Source organism: Columba livia, chromosome 1, assembly GCF_036013475.1.
Source record: "Columba livia isolate bColLiv1 breed racing homer chromosome 1, bColLiv1.pat.W.v2, whole genome shotgun sequence".
Lineage (NCBI taxonomy): Eukaryota > Metazoa > Chordata > Aves > Columbiformes > Columbidae > Columba > Columba livia.
This window is the reverse complement of record NC_088602.1, coordinates 107,741,895-107,766,976: the sequence shown is the minus strand read 5'-3', so window position 1 is coordinate 107,766,976 and position 25,082 is coordinate 107,741,895. Positions and strand designations below refer to the sequence as shown.

The 25,082-nt window shown below is 41.2% G+C and overlaps 1 protein-coding gene across 8 annotated transcripts in view; it reads right to left on the bottom strand.

Annotated features, from left to right (window-relative positions):
- Window positions 1-19,959, bottom strand: part of BCLAF3 (BCLAF1 and THRAP3 family member 3) — a 37,046-nt gene extending 17,087 nt beyond the window's left edge. For 4 of the 8 annotated variants that reach the window (XM_065071700.1, XM_065071760.1, XM_065071751.1 and 1 more), the window contains exons 1-9: window positions 19,785-19,959; window positions 11,499-11,572; window positions 8,981-9,559; window positions 7,978-8,637; window positions 5,524-5,702; window positions 4,780-4,894; window positions 4,535-4,598; window positions 3,569-3,687; window positions 1,619-1,733 (exon numbers count right to left, since the gene is read on the bottom strand). In XM_065071700.1, coding sequence (XP_064927772.1) covers window positions 1,619-1,733; window positions 3,569-3,687; window positions 4,535-4,598; window positions 4,780-4,894; window positions 5,524-5,702; window positions 7,978-8,637; window positions 8,981-9,559; window positions 11,499-11,539 — 1,872 coding nt within the window. In that variant the 5' untranslated portion in view covers window positions 11,540-11,572; window positions 19,785-19,959. Of the gene's footprint in view, window positions 1-1,618; window positions 1,734-3,568; window positions 3,688-4,534; window positions 4,599-4,779; window positions 4,895-5,523; window positions 5,703-7,977; window positions 8,638-8,980; window positions 9,560-11,498; window positions 11,573-15,243; window positions 15,514-19,032; window positions 19,693-19,784 lie in introns of those variants that run through there. The other 4 variants (XM_065071720.1, XM_065071710.1, XM_065071741.1 and 1 more) reach the window with 4 other exon arrangements.
- Window positions 19,960-25,082: the final 5,123 nt, after the last annotated feature.

Here is a 25,082-nt window from a genome sequence, read left to right as displayed (position 1 = left end):
TCAGCCTTCTCTGCTCCAGGCTGAACAGACCCAGCTCTCCCAGTCTCTCCTCATAAAAAAGATGCTCCAGACCCCTCACCATCTTCGTAGCCCACCACTGGACTCCCAACATCTACATGTGATGGGAAGTGCCACACTACTGGAGTGAGCTTGCTCAGGCAAATTATTTTTACTGCCTCAAGTACAAGTTAACTATATCAGTGATCTGCTCTGCCCAGGAAAAGATTACCATCTTTTACATTACTTTACATATTGAATATTAGACATATTAGATAAGCAGGAGCATTAGACATATGAGAAATTAGAAAAGAGACAAGGGGAGCAGAAAAATAATCAAAAGGCAAGAACAGAAATACAATAACAGAAGAGGAGACACAATTAAAAAGTGCCAATGTGTCTGTACTGCAGACACATCCACAAAGAGTCTGTAAGCCCTCCGAGCCAGTTGTTAAGCATTGATTAATCCTAATTTTACTGACAAATGTGGATAGCAAAGTGAAGTATTTCATTTTCCCACTTGTCTGCAAGCCAGCTTTTTCATGGCTGACTTCATGAAGAGTTATTCCTTCTTCAGGATGCTTTGCATCTGTAATACCCATGCCTTCACAGCTACTGTTGCTCTCAACAGAACTCCTCACTGCAGTGCAGAATTTTCTAAAAACTGCATGCTTGCAGTTTGCTATTAGATATAAAAATGCAACCTTCCTGAATTTTCAGCACATCTAACAATAGCTCAGCTTCTATTTCAAGCTAACTCCTTTAATTTGCAGTTACTATATTACTTAATGAGCAATTATTACTTATATTTGGGGACTTCAGTAATATATTTTACTTTACAAATTTATTTCTGCTGAAACTAATACACACCAGACAAGTTTCAGACTTTCCCTTCCAGCCACTGACAACTAGAATGCAGGAGAGTATTCTTTTTCTTAAACTGTTCCAGTTTACCTCAGGTTATATGCTCAATAACAAGGCTAATTTATAGTTTAGGAAGCACATCACTAAGTGGAAGAAATGTGGTATTAGGTATAAATTTCTCTTAAAAACACATATTGTTTGTAACTCTGTAATTCATTAAAGGGCTTTATGAAATAATTTCATTAAGTCATTTTGAACCTAAAATTTCATTCAGAAGCTTAGTCTGACCTGTTCCTGCTGTTCAATAAGCCATCTAAAATCCACCACTTTATTTCTGGACTAGCTGAAAAATGTTTTGATTTCACCCAACATACAATCTAAACTAGCTTTCCAAAAGAACAAACCCCTGGCAAACTTGCTGTTAGGTTATAAAGAATAGTAGCAAAGTTGTTACAGAGTACTGCACAGGCATGCAAAAACACAATTATTTTTGTTGTATCAGCATTTACACATAAGAGTGGCTATAGCTCACTTGTATTAATCTATGCTTCAACAAATATCTGAGGAAGTACAGCACTAGAACTGTGAAATTATGAGCGGTTTTACAGTTGAGTAAAGTCTGAAGATGAGGCCTCACTTGAAAACTAAAAGGACAAGACATCACAGATTGTTAAATTTACATCAGCACAGACAACGCAGCAAAAAAATTAATTATAAATGTAAGAACAAACAAGACAGAAATTACATTTAGGCTTACCAAGTGAGGTTTCCCAATAAATTTCCTGAAAGGTGGCTTAATGAACCTCACAGGCTTTTGGAAGCCATCAAGTTGAGAGTTTTGTAATTTTGAAAGACTGCAGCTTTGGTGGTTCCTGATATGTACGTGTATGAGAGAAAAAGAGAAAGAGAACAATTAAAATCTAAAGCCACAGCATATCAAGACCCTGTATTTTAAAATAACCTTAGACTAGTATCTGTATCACTTAGAAGTACAAAGTGAGGGGGTTTAAGTAATTTTTTTCTAGGACATTTGACAAATTACCAGTCCTCTGACTAAACTCGAGCCCAAGTTGCACAGAATTATGTAGTAAGCTGTACTCTCTTATGCAATGACAAATTAACAGGGATACTCTACCCCCTTGAAATCCTCACTGCACTAATGTTGTTTCCCTGGCTCACCCCGTTAGGCCTGCATGGCTGGTCACTGCTGCCCTCCACTGGTTGAAATGCTTTCTGCGTTTCTGCACTTGGGTTACACTGCACTAGCTTTGAAGTCGTACAGGACTTTCCATTTAATGAAATCCCAAATCTAACACAAACTCAGATAAACGGCTAGATGCTCTAGTTCCATCCTCAGCAAGCAGGGTGCTCAGGCTTTGGGTTTCTGCTTCCTTGGGCTTTTTTCAATGAGCACATCGCTAATACAGATATGTCCCTAAGTCTCTAAATAAAACATATAGCATGAAAAGTAACCACCACAAGTCAAAATTCATAGCTCACAAAACATATGGAAACAGTTTTCATAGCTGCAAAATAAATGACTACGGCAAAAACAGAGGCACACGGGACTAGCTCAAAGGCATTGCCAGCATCTCATACATGAACTATGAAAAACTATTGAATTCTCAGGAAAATTCTACTCCTTGTTCATACCGTTACTGCTCTCATCCCACACTACTCTGATAGTGTGACCCCATCCTTACACTGAACTCCAGGACATCCACACTTACTGCAGAAACTTGAGCTTCCCACTTGGAGCAGCACACACAAGAGGTAAGCGAGGCAGCAACTGCACAAGTGGCAACTAAAAGCCTTCCCAGATGATCAGGCCAAACATACACTGAGGACATAGCCCCAGGTACATAAAAGGCTGTATGCAACAGGTCAATATTTTTTTCCACTTGATAACTACTTCTCTTTTTTGTTTAAAGAATCTCAAACACAAGAAATATTTCTTCTGCAGCTTCACAAGTTAGATTTCCCAAATACGTGTGCATTGCCACTATTTGCATTGTTCATTTTTAATACAATCTATAAACAGCAGCATATTAAGAGCTATCTGCAAATCATGACTACAGTGTAGATAAATTTCATTACAGTATGGAAATACTCTAATCAACGTTTCTTCTAACACAAACAAGTCAGGTCATCTCTGATCAACCAACATCATAACATCAAAAGTTAACAGGATGACTGAGGTTAGCAAATACCACTGAGGCAAACACCTTTAACAAACCTATCAGAGGACAGCAATAAAAAGCTATTCCAAAAATCTATAGCTTTTCTTCATAAAATTCTCAAAAAATCAGAAAAATATCCAATTCTTTGTTAATATTCCACATGACAATACAAAACAACCAGGGTAACACAACAATGTATTCAACCTAAGATGTATTTATGGAACTACAAAATAGTTATATGGCACATCAAGGAGATTAAAAACAGTTGAGCATCTTTAATTTCTTCCCCTCTTCTGCTTTAGTGATACAGTTTGAGCTTTTCATTGTTTTCCCACTGCAGCTTAACCTCTTTAAGGTAACACTCCATTACAGAGTGGTTTGCAGTGTCTGTCAGTTGAATTTCAGTCTGAGTCAAACTTAAAAGCAAAGAATCACAACAGACACAAATCCAACTGTGGAAGAGTCAGAAAACAAACACGTAAGAGAACTACAGGCTTGGGCCAACAAGATGGTTATTTGCAAATTACCTTGGAGTTACACCATCTACATGAAACACTCTCTCATCTTCATTCTTCAACCTCTCTTTTCTCCTCCTTTCTATATCATGCCGTAAATCATTTGGATCTTCTAACACTCTCATAACGTTCTAGTTAAGAGGAAGGGTTAAAGTAAAGTTAGCTAGTAATAACTAAACACTAATGTGATTCTGTCCTTCAGGGTTTGCATCTGGTATTATAACCTTGTTAATGTAGTTCAACTATCTGCACATAGGATAGATGCACATTGACCCAAGGATCCAAAGTCCAAAACAAAAACAAAAAGCAGTCCCAAACATTTCTTGCCCTTTCTTGTACCATCTGCCTTTTTACAAGTGTCCAACAACAGTGAACAGAACACTGGAATTCTGCATGGAGTTGTCAAGGCAAAAATATTCACATTTATTCCGTTAAGTCTTAGGAAGTTCTACTATTCTTAATTGAGCTGAATCTCCACATACCCACACTACAGAAAAAAAAACAGTAACTAAATGACAGTAAGTGTAGCTTGAAAAGGAAAGAAAATCTTACATCCCTGGATTAACACATGGGGTAAAATAGCATTCTGAAAAACTATGTGGCTGTTGGGCCATTTTAACATTAGGATAGAACAAACATTAAGGCTTTTTCTAATATCAGAGGGAAAGAGCCACATGTCAGTCACCTACTCAGTATTTACAGCATGTAGAAACAGCTAAGGGTTCAAGCAGCAGGAATAACCACACTCCAGCTTCTCTGGAGAACACATCTGCATTTTATTAATCAGTGAACACAGTGTACTTGCACCACTGTGATATCTGTAAATATGCTTGTGTCCATTTCTTTGAAAACAGTCAGAATTACTGATGGTCTTCAAAGCATGTAAAAATTACTTAGCAATAGCAAGGGGAAGATGCTGTTTACATCTCTATTATTTTAACTTGTTTTGGCAAACAGCAAGCTAAGTATTCAAGATACCTGGGGAGATTCAGAGGGCACAGTTTGTTTGTTCTGAAGTTCTGCTAGAGACATGTCAATCCTCCTGGAACACAAAAAATACATAAGAAGTGCCATCACTATAAATAGCAAAAGCATTATTGAATACTTTACAGACCACAGACAGTTTAGAGTCAGTGAAAGAACACTTTACATCATGTAAAGTCCACTGAAGAGTAACTACTACCTTAATGCAAATAAATTAAGGCAAAAAACATATCAATTACCTGTGAATCTCTGGATCCAAATGTATTTTAACTTCATTCATGTTTGCAATTGGCTTTTCCTGAATTTTTGAGAACCGTTCATGTAGAGTTATGTCAGAAGATGTAAAATAATTTGCTGTGAAGATATTAAATACAAGAATGTTTATTTGTAGTATCTAAAAGGCACAGTGGGAAATTATATCTTTTAAAAGATAAGCTCTTAAGGACACCAAGACAACTTCTGAGACTAAATTTCAAACTATTTCCACTTGCAATTTGACATTCACAAATGAAAGACTGGGACAGCCTAACTTAGGCATCCTTGTTACTTAATAAGATTAAGCTCAATAGAAAGTTACCTATTTGTCAGCTCTATCACAGGAGTATTTAAATTACTAGAATGTATAAATAAAGTTCAACACTCAATATTATGCAGCAGTTTAAACACTAATCTGAAAAATTAAAGAACTACATATAACTGGGAGTTTGTGACTACAGCAAAGCTCCTTTTTACTTCTCTTGTTCCGAAACAGGTAGGTTAGTCTGAAGTACTAGCACAAAATCCTTCTAGCTTAAGAGCCCACACCAATCCCTCTACTATGGACCAAGATCTTCTTACAACGATTCTCCACCCAACTACTTTAAAATTCTCAACCTACATTTTCCTTAAACCTGAGATTGACAAGAACAGCATATCTAAGTAGATTTGGGTTTAATAATTATAAATACATAAACACATGCATATACTCCAAATATTACAGCCACCTTTAACTTGATGGATAATTGTGATTATTTCCTGAGTAAACTCTCTTGATGGGTCGTTTTCAACATTTTGTGTTACAGATTCCATGTGCTCAAATACCGGATGAAAATTTTCATTTTTCCTGCCAACAGCAACCAGATCATGTGACATCTGTCTCTCTGTAGCATGACTAGAAGCAGTCCTAGAATAAAATTTTGCAGATATTCACTTCAAAATAATTCACTATATCTGAAAACGTCCAATAGACAAGTAGAACAAAACAATAAATTAAGTTCACTTTAGGAATGTGACGAAACAAAAACCTCATTTTGTTCTTTTTTCTTTTTAATTAAAAAACTTGTAAGGCCATAAAGAAGAAAAGCTACAATAAGATACAAAGAGATACGACTACAGTCTCGGGAATCCCTGTTTCAGTGAAGTACGTAATACAAAACTTGCGAATTTTAAACTTAATCTAGATTATCAACTAAAACAGGCAAACGCAGATCTCTATATACTTCTTTAGTATAATTCTGGAAATAAATTATGTGTGTCTTTGTTTATATGGAGCTACCAGACAATTTTCAGGAACAGTTCAGAGATGTAAAAATCTCAGAGTATCTTTAGGAACTGAATCATCACTTGAGCCTAGCGAAACAGCCTTCAGTGTCAGCGTGTGGACTTAAGAACACATTTAGCATCTTTCTGCCAAATTTTACTCATTCTAAATAAGTTTACACCCCAAATGGTTGCACTGCTGCTTAAGAGTTACTTTGACAAGAGAACTAGCACTTTAAAAATCCTGCTGTTCCTGTTGCAAGGAAAAGGCTTGTCCTTTGGAAAGATAAGTTGAAGACTCAGCCCATGCAAAAGCTTTTCAGATAAAGACCATGTTAACTGTGCATTATGCATTCATACAAAAATTGTTATCAGAAATAGCCTCTAGCAGGTGCCAGAAGTCATCTGTTTGCCCCCACTAAACTGGAAATAAACACATGCAAGATGTATTATCTACCTGCTCCTCAGGTTTACAAATAAAGTGTTCTTCTCAGCTGAGTCATTTCAAATCAGGTGTTTGTTAAATGCCTAAAGCATGTATCATTAATATTCCCAGTCATCAGCTTCTGCAAAATCAGTGTTATCATCTTCAAAAAAATAAAATACTTAGCACTTTCGACTGCAGAAGCAAACCTTCCACACATGAAATTAGCTGCAAACAATGCAGTAGTTTTGTGAGTCTGCAGATAATTACCATGTCTATTGTACATGACTTTCAAAAGCAGAAGCACAAGGCTACCAAGTACAGGAATCATTCTATGGGCTTGCAACAAAACCCAACAATAACTATGTTCTTTTCCTTACATTATTATTCAGGAAGTTAAATGCTTGTCCTAGCCCAGGGGGTAGGGAGTGGAGTGGGCATTACTCCACTTCTCTTTCTTCAGTCTTAAATAGTAATACTTTATGTGCAGACAGTAACTTGTCTTTCTAACTCTTCATTTTATTAGACCTTTCTAAAATACTGGAAAGGGAAAAAATTGATAGAGGTTTTATTTGGGACAAGAGGCAAAATACATTTTAAATAAACGCTGATATTTTTGGAAGGTAAGGTAATCCCTTCAAAAGGGGGTTTCTGCCATTATATGACATTCTTGTCTACAACAGAAAGGCAACAAGTCAGAAAAGACTGCAAAAGTCTACACAAACCCAGCTGCTTACTCTCTAACAATGTACCCACCATTCAGGTTTTCATGATGTAACTTTTTTCCGATTCAGTGGGTACTGGGAGCATTAAAGGCAACTGCAAGTACTACACAGAAGGCAGAAGCAGACTACTGCTTTTCAGTTCTGATGCCTCAACAGATAGCCATTTCATTCGTTACCACAATAAAGAACAACCCAGGGATCTCAGACTTTTCAGCAGCTTTACTGAACTTGAGATCTTGAACATCTGCATGTGTGCCCGAGATCTATGTAATTTAAATGTTATCTGTTTCTAAGAAGAAATGAGGGATGACTCAGTCAAAAAAATGCCATCATACTCCAGAAGAAAGCACAGGACTAGGCTCTTCTGTTGTGCCTTTTTGTTGTTGTTGTTTTTTCTTTGATTGGTGTTTTTTTTGTGGTTTTTGGTTGGTTGGTTTTGTGTTGTGGGTTGGTTTTTTCCTGTCCCCCCTCCCTGCAACAGGTAACACACTCATCATAAGCAACTCTTTTGCATCAGGCATATCTGCTCTTTCCACTGCATACTGCTTCTCCATGAAATGCACTAAGGTTTGGTCTTGTTTGTTCATTTTTAAATAGAGGTAGGCTGCAAGTTTCCAGGCCAGTCAAGTTAACATTTTAAACAAAATAAAATTAAAAACATACAACCTTATTTTGTCCTGGTTACCTCTTTAAAGAAACTGTGCCTTCCTTCAATATTCATAAACTGTAAAGAGACAGGAAGACAGAAGAGGTGAGAGAAAAACCAATACCTGTACTTGGTCACCATTTTCTTCATATCCACTTTGATTGTGAGATGCTCCCTCCTACAGTTCACATCTGACATTTTCAGATCTGAAACAGTATGACTTGAGTCATGCTGACTATCGGAGGAATCTACTTTTTTCCTGAATTCCCCTTCTTCCCTTACTCTTTCCTTCGGTTTAAAAGATCTCAGATCAACATCCATTTTGGAAGAGTTAACACAAGCATTGCAGCCCTTCTTTGAACCACATTTAAGAGGTACATCAACATGCCCTTCTTCAGTCCGTCTCGTTCTTCCACCGCTGAAGTAATCTAACTCTTTGCTGTTCCGAGCACCCTTAGAAGAACCGTATTTCTGGTCTTCCTGCTTCACATACTTCTGAACTCTATCGTCTGAAAAAGGCTTTTCCCCATCCAGATGCCTGCGCCGTTTGTGACTGTACTCATAGGCTATCTTTGTGACAGAACCCTCCGAGTACTCCCTTTCAGCCGTTCGATGGGACTGGGCACCCAGATTTCTTTGCTCCTCCTTTTCTTGGTAGGGTGGAAAAGAACGTTCTTGCTTCCACTTGGAATTTCTTGCTACTTCACCACCGTCATACCTCTCCATTTCTCTAGCCCTTTTAGACGCGTGCCCATATTCTCTGTAATCGTGATCTTCAGGATACCTGTGTTGACATAAAGCAATTTACACTTGCACTAGAGAAGAAAGCGAGAACTTATATGTGCAGAATGTTGGACAGCAGAATGCGTGGCAAGTTAACCCATAATCCCTCAGGCCAAGGTACAGATGTGCAGGGGCTCTTAAGAGGGAAATATTATCCTTTCATACTCTAGCCATCAATACGATTTACTTAAAAGACAAATACTTCACTACTACCAGTCGCCCATAATTAAACTACAAAGTGGCCAACGTGTTTCAAGGTGGATATCTTCAACTATAATGAAAACAGACTTTCACTTGAGGCTTTACACCACAATACCCAGGTTTTAATTATTTTATTCCTATACCTCTTCTGTAAAGAGCTCCTTGCCGTAAATTCATCAGAAACTCTTCTGGGTGACTGACCATACTTCTCTTCATGTAACCTCTGGTGCCTCAAGCCATCTTCATGCCATTTTCTTTCCAGTTTACATGAAGCCCCTAAAGGTCTATGAAAAGGTTTCATGCCTTTTTCATTTCCTGTGACTTTGTAGTGCTCAAACGTGTATCTTTCTTCCATTTTGTGTTGGTAAAATGGATGATCGTGCTCTTTATACGGTACTTCCAAGTATTTTGGTGGTAACTGGCATCTCCTATTGCTTTCAGTTCTTTCAGATGAGTGTGTTCTGTAGGGCTTATGACTGTAAGTATCTTCCATGGGAATTCTTTTCAGGTTTGGTGAAGGTGATCTACGTTCATATATTCTCTGGTGGTTATTTCTATGAGGTGCAAACCTGGAATTGCTCTGTCCGTATTTTTCATCTTCTGTTCTCCAAGGCATAGGTTTCTTTGGGTCCTTACGAAAGCTTTTATATTCACAGTCATAATTAATGTGAGCATGCCTTTGCCTATGGTGCTCTGGACTCCTAAATGCTGGAGATAAGGACCTGAGGCAAAAACAAAATCCACTTTGAGTTGTTCCATAAAACTGAATCCACCCCTTTGTGAGAGCATCTATTCCCTAAAGTAGTACAGTTTAGTACATGATTTTACACAGGTAAAAAATTAAAAACAACCCAAGATATTAGAAGCATAATTTGCCTGGCTAGAGTACCCAGCTTATTTTTACTCTGTTGAAAGTTCCTGTAGTAAAAATACACACTCAAAATACTAGTAAGTCAATCATTTAAACGCAAAAATGCAAAGAGAAAAAACTAAAAATTATTTCATACTACATTGAAAACAACTGTTATACACATTTTCACACTTCAAGTATTCCCTATCTTTTTCAGTGCCAAGAGAAAAAAGGTGAAGAAAAAAGCATACAAGGAAAAAAACAACCCACCACCTTCTCAGGTTCTTTGCATGCCAAAACAACCCCAAAAACTGATTGAAAACATCAGCAAATATCCTATTTAGAATGCCACACAGGTAGGCTTTTTCCTGCAGGAAAGACTGAGTTTGTTCTTTTTGTATAATTGTGTGTACATGTATATACATGCATACATAGGCACTTCCACACTTATCGCAGCTTTTGCTATTCTAAGATCCACTCAATTGTATCACTCAGCTTTCTATTTTCACCTACAATTACAAAAATCAAAGTAACCTGTTAAGAGCTTTCGGCCAAAATCTTCTTAAATTAAAAAAAAAAGCAGCACAAGCAACTAACAAGAACCAGAAAGTAATACTAGACAGAACAATTATGCTTATGTTCAAGTATTCACTGTAGGGTCTCGATACACTCTCTAATAAAAACATGTAAGTTGAAAAAATTCAAGGAAGTCCCTTGCTTCACACACCTACTGCAAATGTACAATTTGGAGCAACTGCTCCATTTTTGCAATTGAGTTCAAACTCAGAACCACAGATCTTCCTAAAAATATAATGGCCAACTTCCAACAGCATCAGTACTGCTGGTGCCCCATGTTGTTCTGGTTAAGGCTTGCATTTTAACATGGGCTGGGGCATTCCTCCCTGGCCCTTCACTCTAAGGAAGTATTCACAACTACCAATCTAGTACTGAAGTAGATAGTTTTTTTTTTGTTTTTAAGAAGATGCATTCTAACACAAGTTCTTCTGTGTTATCCAACAAACTCCCTTGGTCTTGATCATCACAACTTAGTCTGTTTAGAAAAGCAACCCAAAATCAGCAAAAAAGTAGTTTCACATTACATACTACTAGCTCTTGAAAGCTTCAGGTTATACTTCAGCTACCTAGTTTTAACACCTCAAATTTGCAGTGCTAGTCCTAAAAATTAGGCAGGTAACTGACAGCCTGAAGCAATGCGCATGTTATTCTGGTGACAGACATCAATGACACATGCTACTAGGCTAGTGTCCAAAAAGAGGGGCACTGACTCCCATGCTTTCAGTTCACTTTATGATGCAAGTCATATCTTACTGTGCTGAAGATCAGTTTGCAGATCAGCTCCAAAGGCTCAGAAACAGAAAGCCTGAGGTGTTTGGACTAAGTATTTATTTTAACAGTCAATCTTGCCCTTCCTGGAGACCAAAAGGCAAAACAGGAGCAAGCTACAGACATTCAGTGCACCAGGTGGTGTTTGAGTAAAAATAACCTTAACTAGTTTGGGGCTTGGATTTTGTGCTTAAGGTAGTTCCAAGTCCCAAAACACACGAGTTGAACATTCTTGGCAGACAGCAAAACCTTAACACCTCCAGCTTTAAAAAACAAAACAACAACAAGTTGGGGAAAAAAAATGCAGAAACCGTTCAGTTAGGAAAAATAATTAGAATTTATATAATACACTTTACAAATTGCAATTCTAGATGCAATTTTCTTTCTTTTATGCAAGTTTTAAGTCCTAATTATAAACCCTTGTATAGAACTACAATTCAGAAGACAAGTTATAGACAAATATTTACCTTGGTTTCCATCGTGGTGATCTTGATCTAGATCTTGTCATCTTCTCTCACGTGTTTATATGAGTTTCTTGAAGCTGTAAAAATTATACAATTTACTAGTCTAGCAACAGAATCACACAACAAATTGCAACACAATTGTTTTCAAGAAGTACAGTGTTAGCTGCTTCAAGGTTGGGGTGAGGTATATTTTTAGGATGTTTTACTTTAACCTCTAATTCCCATTTTAAAGCAAGTAACTACTTCTGATTGCTGATCTTAGAACACAGCTTATTTTCTTTATAAATATTTGACCATTGCTCTTTTCTCTCTAGTTTGTAACGTTGTCTATTCACTCTGGTTTTAAATGTTAAATAATCTCACAAGCAAGCTGCAGCAACTGAAAAAAATGCTGTATTTGTTAGTATGCATTAAATGCTATAGATGATAAACAGGAAGGGATAGCTTGTTTTAAAATCAAGTTTACAAAGAAAAATGTTTTTTCATCAACTTATATTCTGAACATCATACATATACTGAGCTTCAAATTTGTAATATACACTGATAATCTTACATGGTCACAGTCCTCCTCTAAGCTTTAACTGTTCCATCAAGTATTAACCCTTGTATCATCACACACTTCATCCAAATAAAGCCACATAAAAAAGATCACTTTTCATTTTTATGCCTTAACTGTTCCTGAATCTTGGAAGTAATTCTGGGCATTCCTTCTCATAAAAGTTATGGAAGAATGAGAAAAATATCAGTAGAATCTACCCTCCTTGCTCTTCTTTGAAAAAAATACTTGGAAAAAGAAACTTGGAAAACAAGTGATGAAAGGATATACAAACTCACCAGTAATGACTGGTGAACAGGAATGGAATGATTACTATTTAGCAAACACAAGGACTAAAACAGAGTCAAATTATCACATCACTGGTTAAAAGTTGGAATTTGGACCACATGCCCATGCCTACAGCTCCTAATTTACCACAAGATGCTCTAAAGGCCAGAAATATAAATAGCTACAAACCCAGATCCATCAACAGCTCTGAAATTAATGAACAACCAGTCACTTGAAACTGAAAGAATACGCCCAGGTCAATGTCACTCTCTACGTGCTCTGGTATTTTCTGTAATTATTTTCTCATAGACACTCATGGAGACAGAAGACTAGTCTGGACTGGCCAAGCATGGCCTTTTTGACAGTCCCAGAGTTCAAATCATTTCTCTAGCTGAATCTTTTTACCTGACCAACTAAAACTGAAAGGGGAAGAACAAAAAAAAAAAAAAAAAAAAACACAAAACACCAAAACACACCAACAAAAACACACACCACAAACCAGCAAGCTTTAAGGGACATAAGAAACCTGGAGCTGTATGTGTGTACCCACACACCTGACCCACTGCCTCACTGCCCCCCATCACACTTATGAGTCAAATAAAATACTAGCCCTTGCTCTACCCAATTTTTTTTTTTTTGGTATGATTAGCTCATGGCCAAAACAGCAGTATCTTAGAGGAGAACGCACAGCCTGTTTCTGATGCCTACCACCACAGGTGGATGTTAGACAAGTCACCTTCTAACCCTTCAGAGCGATTCAGGAAATATTCACTTCCTGCTCATTACGTTGCACCGTAAGGCAACCAGACAATTATATGCAAGACATAGCAATAGGCTAGTTCTGGAGAAAACCCTCTTGAATTCGTTTTTTAAACCTCAGAAGTCTCCTGTTTACCACAAGAGTATTTGCTCTGCAAGGAATCTTCCCATGTGACAAGGCATGAAGTAAGAAGTGCTACAAAGGATAGTAAAGCAAAAGAAACCCAACCCCAAAGTGCCCCAAAGACTACATGCAACATTTGTTCCCTGAACTTTTACACACAAGGTTAGCACTGCCTCTTAGATGCTAAAGGCATGTTTCTGAGGAGCATATAGCATGAATTAACTTCAGGCCCTTTGCCTACTCAAAGATCATACTAGCCAGTTAAAAAAAATGCTCCAATGCCAGCACTTACATTAAATATTATTTTTCAAATAAAAGTAACATCATGACCAAAATACTTTCCTATTTCTCACCCACAAAAACACAAACTGAACAATATTTCAGAAACAAAAAACCACACCCCCAGCTAACACGTTTCAAAAATAGGTGTGTGTCCCACGAGCTTCAAAAATTCACTACTACCCTCTCTTCTTGTAAGCTCTAAAAAGTGACAGTATTTTATATGCCATTCAAATCCTTTCTTTCTATCTTCTCTTCAATTCTGAACTTTATCCTTCATTTTCAAGTATGTAAACACTAAAAAGACAAAAGCACCATTAAACCCCACTCAGCCATTGCACAGAACCTGATCTGCCAGGATCTCTCATCGCAGACCAATCAAGCTGGAAACTGAACATACATAACCAGAGATTCCTTGTTCTTTTGAGACTGGGTAAACAATCGTACTAAAAGCGTGAGAAGGACTGTGACAGTATGTCCTAGATCTTGCCTTAGGATAAAGAGGAATACTGTAACTCCCAGTGAAGACACTCCTTTTGTTTAGTGGAAAGAAAGCGTTCATTTGTTTCAGTGAACCTCCTAAAAAGCAGCCCATGCAATACGATTTCCTCACAGTGAGATTCAAGATGCAATACGGAACGTATGAAGGCAGCAAATACTCGACACCCATCAACACTCCCAGTGCAACACCAGAATCACAAGTTAATCTACACAGATTTTGTAAGCATGTTGCTAAATTCAGGTTTAAATCATCTCACCTAGACCAACAACATGGTTTCACACCAAAATAAAGCTTGTTGCAGGACAGCCCCAGCCTGTCCATAGCAGAATTACTTGAATCAAGAAAAGGCCCTACGGTTCCCAAGTCAGTCCTCAGGTGCTCTGAAAGGCCAGGTCACATTGGAGCAGAGGTGCCAGGACCTGTTATGCTCTGGGTTCTGAATTTCACCAGGTCCTCCACTGTACTTTATGGAATGCTGTCACTGTGAAAACAAAGAACTGACAATAATCCTTCCTAGTTAAAAAAAAAAAATAGGTTCACAGTGGTGCTTGTGTTTGTTGTGTTACAATAAGTGACTCAGAGGAGGAGTTATCAGTAACTATGCTTAGATAGTTCTTAAATATTAATGTAAGTCACACCTTTTCTTTTCCTTGACTTTTAGAATTGAAACAAAACAAGTACCCTCTCAGGAGAGATGGCCTCAAGCCTGCTGCCAGCTCTCCTTTGATTCCACACTTGAGAGATCAGTGCTTTGACAAGTACAAAATTCTTGTAGTATCTATCTACTCCAAACCTGAAAGGAGTATCTTAAGAGAAGTAACTCAAAAGTGACCAGACATTGTATATGATGTGCCAGCCTGAACACACAGTCTTTCAGAAGGGCTATCAATGTTTAGCAACCTGCTCTCCTGAACAGAACAATCTTCTTTATCTTCTCCAGTATGAAATATAAGAAATCACACATTACTGCAGTCATCTAGCTGAACAGACGGAAACTGGAGCTCCTCCTAATGCAAAAAGCCCCATACCAATAAGACTTTGCAGATAAAGTACAGAAGTAATTAACTCTCCTGTAAACAGACCATAAATATGTGGACTGCTTTACATGCCTTTCAGGTGCCTTCCAACATCTACAACAAAGGTGATGGAAGAAACCCTATGCAGAAAACAAAGGGCAGACCAATAGTAGAAGTTCTTACTATCAAGGAGATGCTCTTCAATTGCCATTTCACCTGTAGTGAAGGGAAATTTCATTCCTCACCTTTTTGTAAGGGACTGCCCAACTGCCATTGCCACCATCTCCCAAATCTTTCAGAGGAGGAAGAACTAAGCAAGTCTTGTGTAGGTTGGGTCACACAGCAGACAAGAAGACAGATACTAACCCTCACTGCAAAAGCTACACAGCTCACTATCCTCTCACTCTGCCCAAAAAGATAAGGAGCAGCTGCAAGCTTTTCATCTGACTGTCTTCTTCGAGGGGGATCAGTCACAGGTTCCAAGGAATATGCCAGAGCATGTATTGCTGCACAGTCTGTCAAGAAAGAAAAAACCAAGAATTGAGAGTCTCAACACCCAGGTAGCCAAGTATTCGACAGAAATACAATCAAATTAAAAGCTCAGCTGCAATCCAGACTTAAAAAAAAAAGCTTGGACCCTACAATATAGAAAGCCATTTATCGTACCCTTAAATGAGAAGTATAGTACTGGCAACTTTTCTAGTAGGAAAGTTATTAAAGCTGATTCGAAGGCTGTTCCACACAGCTCCCACCACAGCGACTGTCCAAGCAGGACACAAGCCTGGCATGTTCTTGCCCATTCACCTTCCAGGCAAATCTTATCACCTCCAACAGCAAGCATCCAGGGAAGAGCATAAGAACAGAGAAACATCCCCCAGCAAACCAGCCTGACCATTTCTGAACCGCAACAGGACATCTCCACATCTCCTTTAGCCACGCTTTCCCAGACTGGCTTGGGTGCCATTACCACATGCAGAGGCTCCCAGTGCTGCACTAGACCACACACACATTTCTTCCTGATTTTTCTACTAAACACCTTCAGCCTCAAAATCACAGCTCTCAATTGGCACCTCTAACCCTTTGGAGGCTGAAGGATGTCACAAAGAAGCATGCAGCCCAACCCTGCCCCAGGACCAGAGAGGTGCCTGGAGCCAAGTTACAGCTCTACCAGTGCATGGAGGTGACTCCCAACCCAAGGCACACTGCCCCAGGGCAGGACAACTGTTACAGGTTTGAGAACTATGTGCTAGAACAACTGTTTGACTTAAGGACACACACCCACCCCCAGCTGAGGCAATTCTAAACCAATTCTAAATTCAGATGCCACAGCAGATAGCAGATCAATGCAAATTACCAAGATACAAAGTTTTCGTCTGTCCTCAGTTTCCTCATCACTCTCCAACAGTCCATGAGTGCTCTTTTTGATTGCAGACCCTTTCTCCCAGGCTTTCGCCACACCTCAGGGCACCCCTCACATTTCCAAGGTCATTCTTTGAATTTTCTGAGTATTTTCTAGCAGCTCTGGCAGCACCCCCAGACCACTGCAGCTCCAGTTGCTCTGGCAACACAGCCTGGAGATGATACCACCGTGAGATGACAAGGCTATTTTTTTTCCCCCTTTCTTTTTTTTTTTTTTTTTTTTTAAAAAAAAAAGAACAACACATTTTACCAAATCTCCTGATACAGTCCATGGCATCTCTCACCACAAGCTCACACTCCTGCTGAATACCTCACAATCTGAGCAAGGTGAGCTCTGCCACTCCAGTTTGCATGCTGAGACATAGGGTCCTCCCTGGCACCAGGAGCACCCCTCTGGCTTCCCAAAAAACACAGCCAGTGCAGCTTTAGATAACTTCTTGTCCTCCTCGTCAGCTCTAACTTTTTTATTTGGCACAAGCTGTGAAAGGCAGGCTTTACACAGGTTCTATCCCAATACTGAGGATCATTAACAGACAACCACACCTCATGCTAGTGAGGAAACCATTCCACACAACAGCAGTACACAGGCATCACTCCCCTCTGCTTGCTGTACAGAATATCTTTATACATGTATAAATAAACAAAAATAATTGTTCCCCCTTATACTCCCAGTAGGATGAAGACCTATTACAGAAAGTTCAGGCCCAGCAGAAGCATACAATAGTTCTTAATGGATCACCAAACAAATTTTAAGCAGTTCCTTGGGATACATAAAAAGCATTCCCCTTTCCCTGTGTATTCAAGCAAAAGAACAAAAATAACTGAGTATATGTACTGAGCATGTAAGTGAAGATCAGTGTGCTCTCATTTAAAACTAACTTATTTAACAACACTAATTAGCACGCAATGCCTCACCTTTGCAGAAAAACAGACCACAGTTCTAACTTGGAAAGACTGAGCAGGATAAATCTGTATCACATGATAATTCAGGTATTCCACTCTCAAACACCTTTTCCATGGCTTTTGTTTGTTTGGCTTTGTTTTTTGGGTTGTTTGGTTTTTATTACATTAAAAAGTCACAACCTATAAGCATACTGGCAAGCCATTTCTGTAACACATTGAATTGGAGGCCTTTAACACATGTCTGTTACAGAGCCTTAAATGTCTCAGCGCCATCCCCTGCCATTTTTGCCTTCCTGTTAAATCCACTCCTGTCACAGTCCTAAAGACAACCCACAACGTCCTTGCCCACTGAAAGCCCTCCAATGTGTACAAAACATAAAGAAGGTCTTTGCTTTTTCACCTTAAGTCACAAAAACACCAGAAAAAAAAAATAACCCCTTTATTTATTCAGAATGGACAATGCCACACAGCAGCACTGCCAGGAGGCTGGAAAGTCCTGGCTGCCTTACTCAGCCACACCAGAGAAATAAGCCCTTGCTGGAAGACTCCCAGAACGTTTCCTCCCTTCCCTGCAGACAGCAAGTGCCTGCTGCCACCTGAGAGGAAAAGCAAACCTAACTGTGTGCAACCACATCCATCAGGAGCTAGGAGCTCACTGTGACACCAACCCAGCCTACATTACCTCCTGACAGGTGAACACCCACAAGGCAAGACTGTGCCAAAAAATCAAGCCCATCTCATCACAGCGCAGGCGGATGGAGAGTTGGGTTTGATCGCTCTTACAAAAGCAGTGGCAGAAATACCAGTTATTTTGCTGAAGGCAGATGTGAAGGAGTGCATGGACAGTCATTAAGACAGACAGCTGTTTATCAGGGTAACAGGGTGTGCCTCTAAAGGAAGTTAATTAATTTCAGCTCACCTCATCAGCACCAATATTAAAAAAAAAAAAAACAGAAAAATTCTCATAGCTTCCGATTAGTCCATCGGAATGGAAGGATGAAAACAAGGGGAAAGACTTAGTCATCTATGTTCTCTGCCCTTCTCTGCCAAACCCTGTGTCTCACAGCCTGCCACAACGTGGTTTCCATCAGCAGAGATTCTTACATACCTTTTGCATGTTTCTTCCCCTCCCTGGCATCCTTTTCCATGCTCTTCCTCCAGCTGCCCACACCCAGCAAAACTTTCACTAAAGATTCACCTTTCCTCGAGGCTCACAAACACACCAGGTAAGCAGGTAATTAAAGTCTCCCAGCAATTTGAGTACCCTCTGTTTTAAACCTTTGTAATTCAGGAGCCTAAACTATATTTGCAAACGACTTGGGGTATTTAAGAGTCGCAATAAAAATTAGGTGTTCCTGTTCTGGATAAAGCAGAGCCAAGTGAGGAGACTGCTATCACTGATTCCTCTTGAGAAATTACTGCCCCCTCAGACGCATATGAATAATCACGCATAATCAACTAAATCAACTAAAGAATTATCAAAAAAACCACAGGATTTGGTTGAATCAGCACCAATTCATCTTGCTTTAGTTTGACTTAGACCTGATAAAACATTATACTAAACCAAAGACATGCTAAAACTAAGATGCAACCAATATACTAAACATGTACTGCTTTAAGTTTTTCTAAAAGACACTAACTGGTACACATCTGCATGTGACAACATATAAATTACTAGGAACAGAGACTGCTGGTGCTTACGCTTTGCTCACCTCTAAGGAAAACGCTGTCCTTACATTAACAGCGAGCAGCAACCTCAGCTCTGCTGCTTGCCCAGAGGGTTCACAGCAACGCGGGTTTTCTGGAACCATCAAGACACAGGGACACGGCACCGGCAGCCCCACAAGCACCTCAACGCCCTTGCCCTATGCTTTGTTCCCGGCCCTCCCAAACCTCGCTGAATGCCCGAGCTACACACATTGTACCACAGAACACACACGCATGGACGTGTGCATGCATATTATACACAGGGACATACACAGGCACACACGGGGGCGGAGGTGGGTCACAGATGCCGCTGCTCCAGGCCACCCAGGCAGCCACGGATCCCAGACGAGTTCAGCAGAACCCTCGCTGACCTCCCGTCCCCGCAGCAACCGGAGCCACCGGCCAACACCTCTCCGGTTAACTCCCACCCGCCTTCGCCACCTCCCCGGGGCCGGGCAAGCCCTCCGAAGGGCGCAGCGGGGGGTGGGCGAACTCCCTGTGCCCCGGCCAGAGCCCCCCAGGCCCGGCCCGCTCCTTCCCGGCCGGCAGGGCGGAGAACGGGCCCGTCCGGCGCCAAGCGCGCAGGAGGCGCCGCCAGGGACAACGACCGCCGCCCCCAGGCCCCGAACACCCGGCTCCCGCTCCGCCTCACGCTGCCCGCGGCACAGGCCCGGCCCCCGCCCCACCGTCCCCGGGCCTGCCCAAACCCCACCGCGGCCATGGGGCCTCTCGGGCCGCCGTCAGCTCCCGCACTCACCACCAACGGGGACCGCTTCCGGAGCCGCTGCCGCCTCCCGCCGCTCCTCCGGCCGCCGCCGCTCCGCCCCGAGCAGGTGCCCGGCGAGGAGAGGCGGGGCGGGTCCCGGCGGGCCGCGCCGGCCGCAGCTGCTGCCCACGGGCACGGCGGAGAGAAAAGGCGGGCGCAGGGCGGGCGCCCCGGAAGAGGCGGGGCGGGGAGGCGGGGAGGCGGGGGGCGGGGCCGGGAGGGGGCGGGGCCTCCCTTCCCTCCCTTCCCTCCCCTCCCTCCCCTCCCGGCTGCTCCTCGGTCTCCCGTCCGGGTGCTACGTTCCCGGTAGCCGCCGTGTGTCTGCCCGGGCTGGGCGCTGTCGGGGGTAGGCGCTGGGCAGCTCCGTGCCGACCGCGCAGAGAGTCTGGGGTGCCCTGGCCCTTGTTGGGGGTTATTCAGTGGTCGGAGGAGCCCCTCAGTTGGAAAGCCGGGTGAAAAGACTTTGCTGTGGCCTTTCAGTACTTAAAAGAGGCTTATAAGATGGGGATAGGCTTTTTAGCAAGGCCTGTTGTGACAGGACAAGGGATAACGCTTTTAAAATAAAGGAGGGGAGATTCAGGCTAGACATGTGGAAGAAATTTTTTAGGATGAGGGTCGTGAAACATGGGTCCAGGTTGCCCAGAGAGGTGGTAGATGCCCCATTCCTGGAGACATTCCAGGCCAGGCTGGACGGGGCTCTGGGCAACCTCATCTAGTGGAAGATGTCCCTGCTCATTGCAGGGGGTTGGACTAGATGAGCTCTGACAGTCCCTTCCAACACAAACTATTCTATGGTCCTATGAAAAGGAGACACTTCCCATTCATCCCACCCTCAGCCCCGGGGAGCAGCCACCAGCTCCTGCACAGAGACAAGGGTGGCTGGAGCAGGGCAGGCCCAAAGCATCGCGGTTTACCAGAAAGATGCTGCGGTCCCAGCCCTTTCACCGCTCTCAGCTGTGATGTGATGTGTCAGGCAGGAAGGACTCAGCCAAAAGCCCTCCTGAGGCCTTAGGGGTCAGACCCCGCAGTTACACGCCCTGTGGTGCTGTGGAGAGGCCGCAAACTGCCCCGGCAGCAACAGCCTTGTTGGTGCTGCCACTGGCCCGCGGGTGCGGTGGTCATGGCAGGCTTGTCAGGGGCTGCTGCTGTGGGGCTCGAGCAGGGCCTCGGTGGGTTTTTCCAAGGCTCTTTTCAGGTCCCCAGAGTGCCCACTGGGGCATGTGCTGCAGCTCTCCCCTTCCCCTGGGAATCAGGATTGATCCCAGCAATTTGAACACTCTCCTCTCTCAGCAGCTGGGATGCACTCCCTTGATTGTCAACTGTGATACCCAGCAGGCCTAACAGGTTTGGCGTTTGAGTGAGTTTTTTCTTCAGGAGTTGTAAACAGCAGGAGCACATGCCAGCACGTACTGAAACCCTTTTGAAACCTAGTATCTTTTTATGGTAGAAAATAACTGAGAAATAGGTTTAAAGATAATGCAAAACCACATGGAAGAGGAGACACTGACGCTGTTGTCCCAAAGTTGGTGCCAATGTGCAATGACAAATTACGATTTTGTGCAGAAAGGGGTGCTAGGCAGTAATCCACTAAACTAGCACAACTCAGTTTCCAAAACTTCTGTTATTTATACACTGGTCTGTCTTGAACCCGTCCTTTCTAATACATATGCATTCCTACTTATATGTTAATTGGCTGTCTTCTCACTTTCATTTTAAAATACAGTGTTAAAAATTCGTTGCGCACATTCAGTGGATAGGGGTCTTTGGGCAGAGGGTGACTTCCAGAGTAGAGGTGTGTTTTTCATATTTTGATTAGATAGCTCACTTTTCAGAACACCAATTAGTGGAACTTTGTTGATTTATCAAGTTAGTCTAGAGAAGGATGCTGACATTCAAGGATATATGTCCATTGCTTTAAATCCTTTTGACCTTCTACTCCTTATTACAGATATCCTGTTACTCATTATCTTCAGTGTATTCCTTGTTAGAGTAAATAACATCACCATAACTTCTAACAACTAGTCATCAATGCTATCTAGATTACATTAGGAATCTGAGGCTGTTGGTGAAGGATCGTAAATACTGGTTTGGTGCATCGTGAGATCAACTCATTAATATAAATTTGATGCAGATCGATCAGATGCAGGCATACACCTTTGTTTTAACCCAAGCACAAAACTGATGCTGGTTTTGTACTTTTACAGTAGCTGCAGGAAGATGGACGATACCTGATACTGCATCACTAGAGCGGCACAGGCAGAAGATACCTGATCTGGTGTAAAGCTTGCCAAAATCAACATTATTTTTTAAACAAATTAATTTAAGAACAAAAAAGAGCTGGACTTAGCACTCTGTATTACATAGGTTTGACATTTCTGATACAGCTCAGAGCCGCTGTGCTGTGTTTACTCTGCCATCAAACCATGGCCTCACAGGGTCAAGTTAGATGTTTATATTCACTGGATCAAGAGGGGAGAGGAAGGGTTGGCTCATAATTAGATGTACTTCAAAGAGGTAGTCTCAGTTTCCTTATGTTCCCAACACCAGAGTGGGCTGCTGACTTTGGCTATCCTTCAAACTTACAACTGCTGACATATTCTTGCCCTCCTTTTATAGGACTGATCTTTTGGCAGAGCATTTTCTTATGTTCTCCATCTTCTCAACCTTGGCAAAGTTGCTGTAGGTGGGACTGAAAGATCCCCTTCACAGCTATAAATCTGAGTGTCTGCAGGATCCTGCTCGGTTCCTTAGCCCTTTTTAGACTAGCTCAAATCTGAGCAACATTACGATTGCCATACAAAATACTTTCCTGCGTCCACACTAAAACACTTGGACATTTTCGTAAGAGAAGCATATAGGAGTATAAGATTATTTTAAAATTTAGTAGCAGTCTCTTCCCAGTTAAAAAGCAAAAGACATAATGTACTATATGGCATAGAAACACAGTGGCAAGCTGCACTAAACAAGGCTTGCTTCCTCTTCGCCATAGTGGTATTGTTGTTAATAGGAGCTCAGGGTGAGAACTGGGCAGAGTGAGCTTTAGGTCGAGCGAGTGAGACTGAAGGTAATCTGCACTTTTCCAAAGAAACCTGGGCCAGCCTGTGGAGGGGGCTCAACCAGATGATGTGCTGTACAAGTTTGGCATAGCTCCTACAACAGGCGCGATAATCCCTGTATAGGTAGTTACAGCTTCATTCACAAGACTAGGAAATTCAGACTAACAGAAAAATAAAATATTTGGGTTTACGCCAACTTCACCTGACATAGTGATCAGACACCTCACTTGAAGCAAGAACTGTTCAAAAAAACACACCTATGGACAGTCCACCCCTATGTGCATATGATAAACTTCTGCATTACATAAACTAAATTATTAATCTTCAGTATTAACCTCTTTATTAGAATTCTCCTCAGATGGTCTTGATCCAATATGCATTTATCCTGATGGATAGCCTTAAGAAAGTATACAAGGGTCTCAGTGGTTGGGACTATGTAGTCTAACAAAACAAGAACTTAAATACACTTTACAAATTAGAGTAATATTCAAAGAAGTGTCTATTATTAGTTCCACAGCATCATTATTTTTCACCTCTAAATTGTGAAGGCTATTCTGTTGCACAAGACTTGGCACTTACTGCTTATTAAGACTAATTATTTTAATTTATTTCCATGTTTTTTCTAATGAAGTATCATTAGAATACAGCATAGCTTTCATATTCCTTTAATGTTTAATTTAGTAAACATTCCATTTGGAAAGAGCACGGCTGCGTTTTGCATGCTAAATACTTGGAAATGATGAATGGAAGTCACCTAGAATTCAAAGGCAGAAACAAACCCTCGATAGCAGACAGATTCTGCTTATCTGTTCTTTCAGAAGGCATTGCGTCTTCCACATAAAACATTACTATTGGAGCTGAACTTTGCTGAACCGTATTATGTTAATATATTTTTTTAAAGTAGAAATAAAGATATCCTTGGTCCCTGTCAAGGTGCCTGTTCTCCACTGAGGTGGACCAGATAAATGAAATTAAAAGCTGTTTGTCAGCAGTGAGTTAGCTCGGTTGTTACACACCATTCCTTGTGGTGTCTGCACAGAGCGCCTGTAAATGATAACACAGGGGAGAAAGCACGATGGAGCAGTGAGAGAGGGTCACAGTATCACAGTATCACAGTATGTTTGGGATTGGAAGGGACCTCGAAGACCATCTAGTCCAATCCCCCTGCTGGAGCAGGAACGCCTAGGTGAGGTCGCACAGGAACATGTCCAGACGGGTTTTGAATGTCTCCAGAGTAGGAGACTCAACAACCCCCCTGGGCAGCCTGTTCCAGTGCTCTGTCACCCTCACTGAGAAGAAGTTTTTTCTCAAATTTAAGTGGAACCTCTTGTGTTCCAGCTTGATCCCATTACCCCTTGTCCTATCAGGGTCTGGTGGAATCAACATCTCCAAAGGCAAGATCCGCCATCGAGAACTGCTGCCCAAGGGTAATCATGGTTTTACCGGCCAGCTTCTAAAGGGAAATGTTTCGTTTGTACTTTGCTATCTTGTTACACCTCCTGATAAGACTTGCATGGCTTCATTGCTTTCATCTCTGCTTTTGGAGGAGAGTCACATTTATGCTTTCTTCTTACACTTCTCATCCACCCCTACCCCTTGGCACAACCAGGCAATTTTTTTCTTCAAGTTTTATCAAAATAGTTTTGCCAAACCACAAAGCATGTCTCCTGTCTTGAAATGAGAACAAGATGCCCTACTGTTTGCGAGCATGCTACTCATTTGCTTCTTCTAATAAAAAAAAGATATTTCTATCATTCAGCGGTACAAAATTAGCTAAACCTCTGAGCCTCCAGCAAAGGCGCATCAGCTGTTTGTTTTACTTTACAGAAACTGAGATACGGGTGCTTAGGACAACTCCTCAGGTTACTTGTCAAAACACCTTCAGATCTGTACCACCTCATCTAGGGAAGGAAAGAATTTGATCCAGAAAAAAGCAAAACGACAATAACAACAAAACCACAAACAAAAACAAGTTGTAAGAACTTTCTTAAACAGCTTTCTGTGGAACAGCGGTTAATTATTTTTTCAGTCTAGGCTCAGAGTAACAGATAACAATTCCCTATTTAATTGAGGAAATAAGTCCTACATTATTTAGCTTTGATATTAAAGGAAAACTGTGAAGTAATTGTTTAATTAAAACCTGAAGGAACATGAGAGGATGACTGACTGCATGACTTGGCTCTGGTAGTATCATCAAATTATTCTTTAAAGGGAGCCTTTGGCGGGGCTGGGC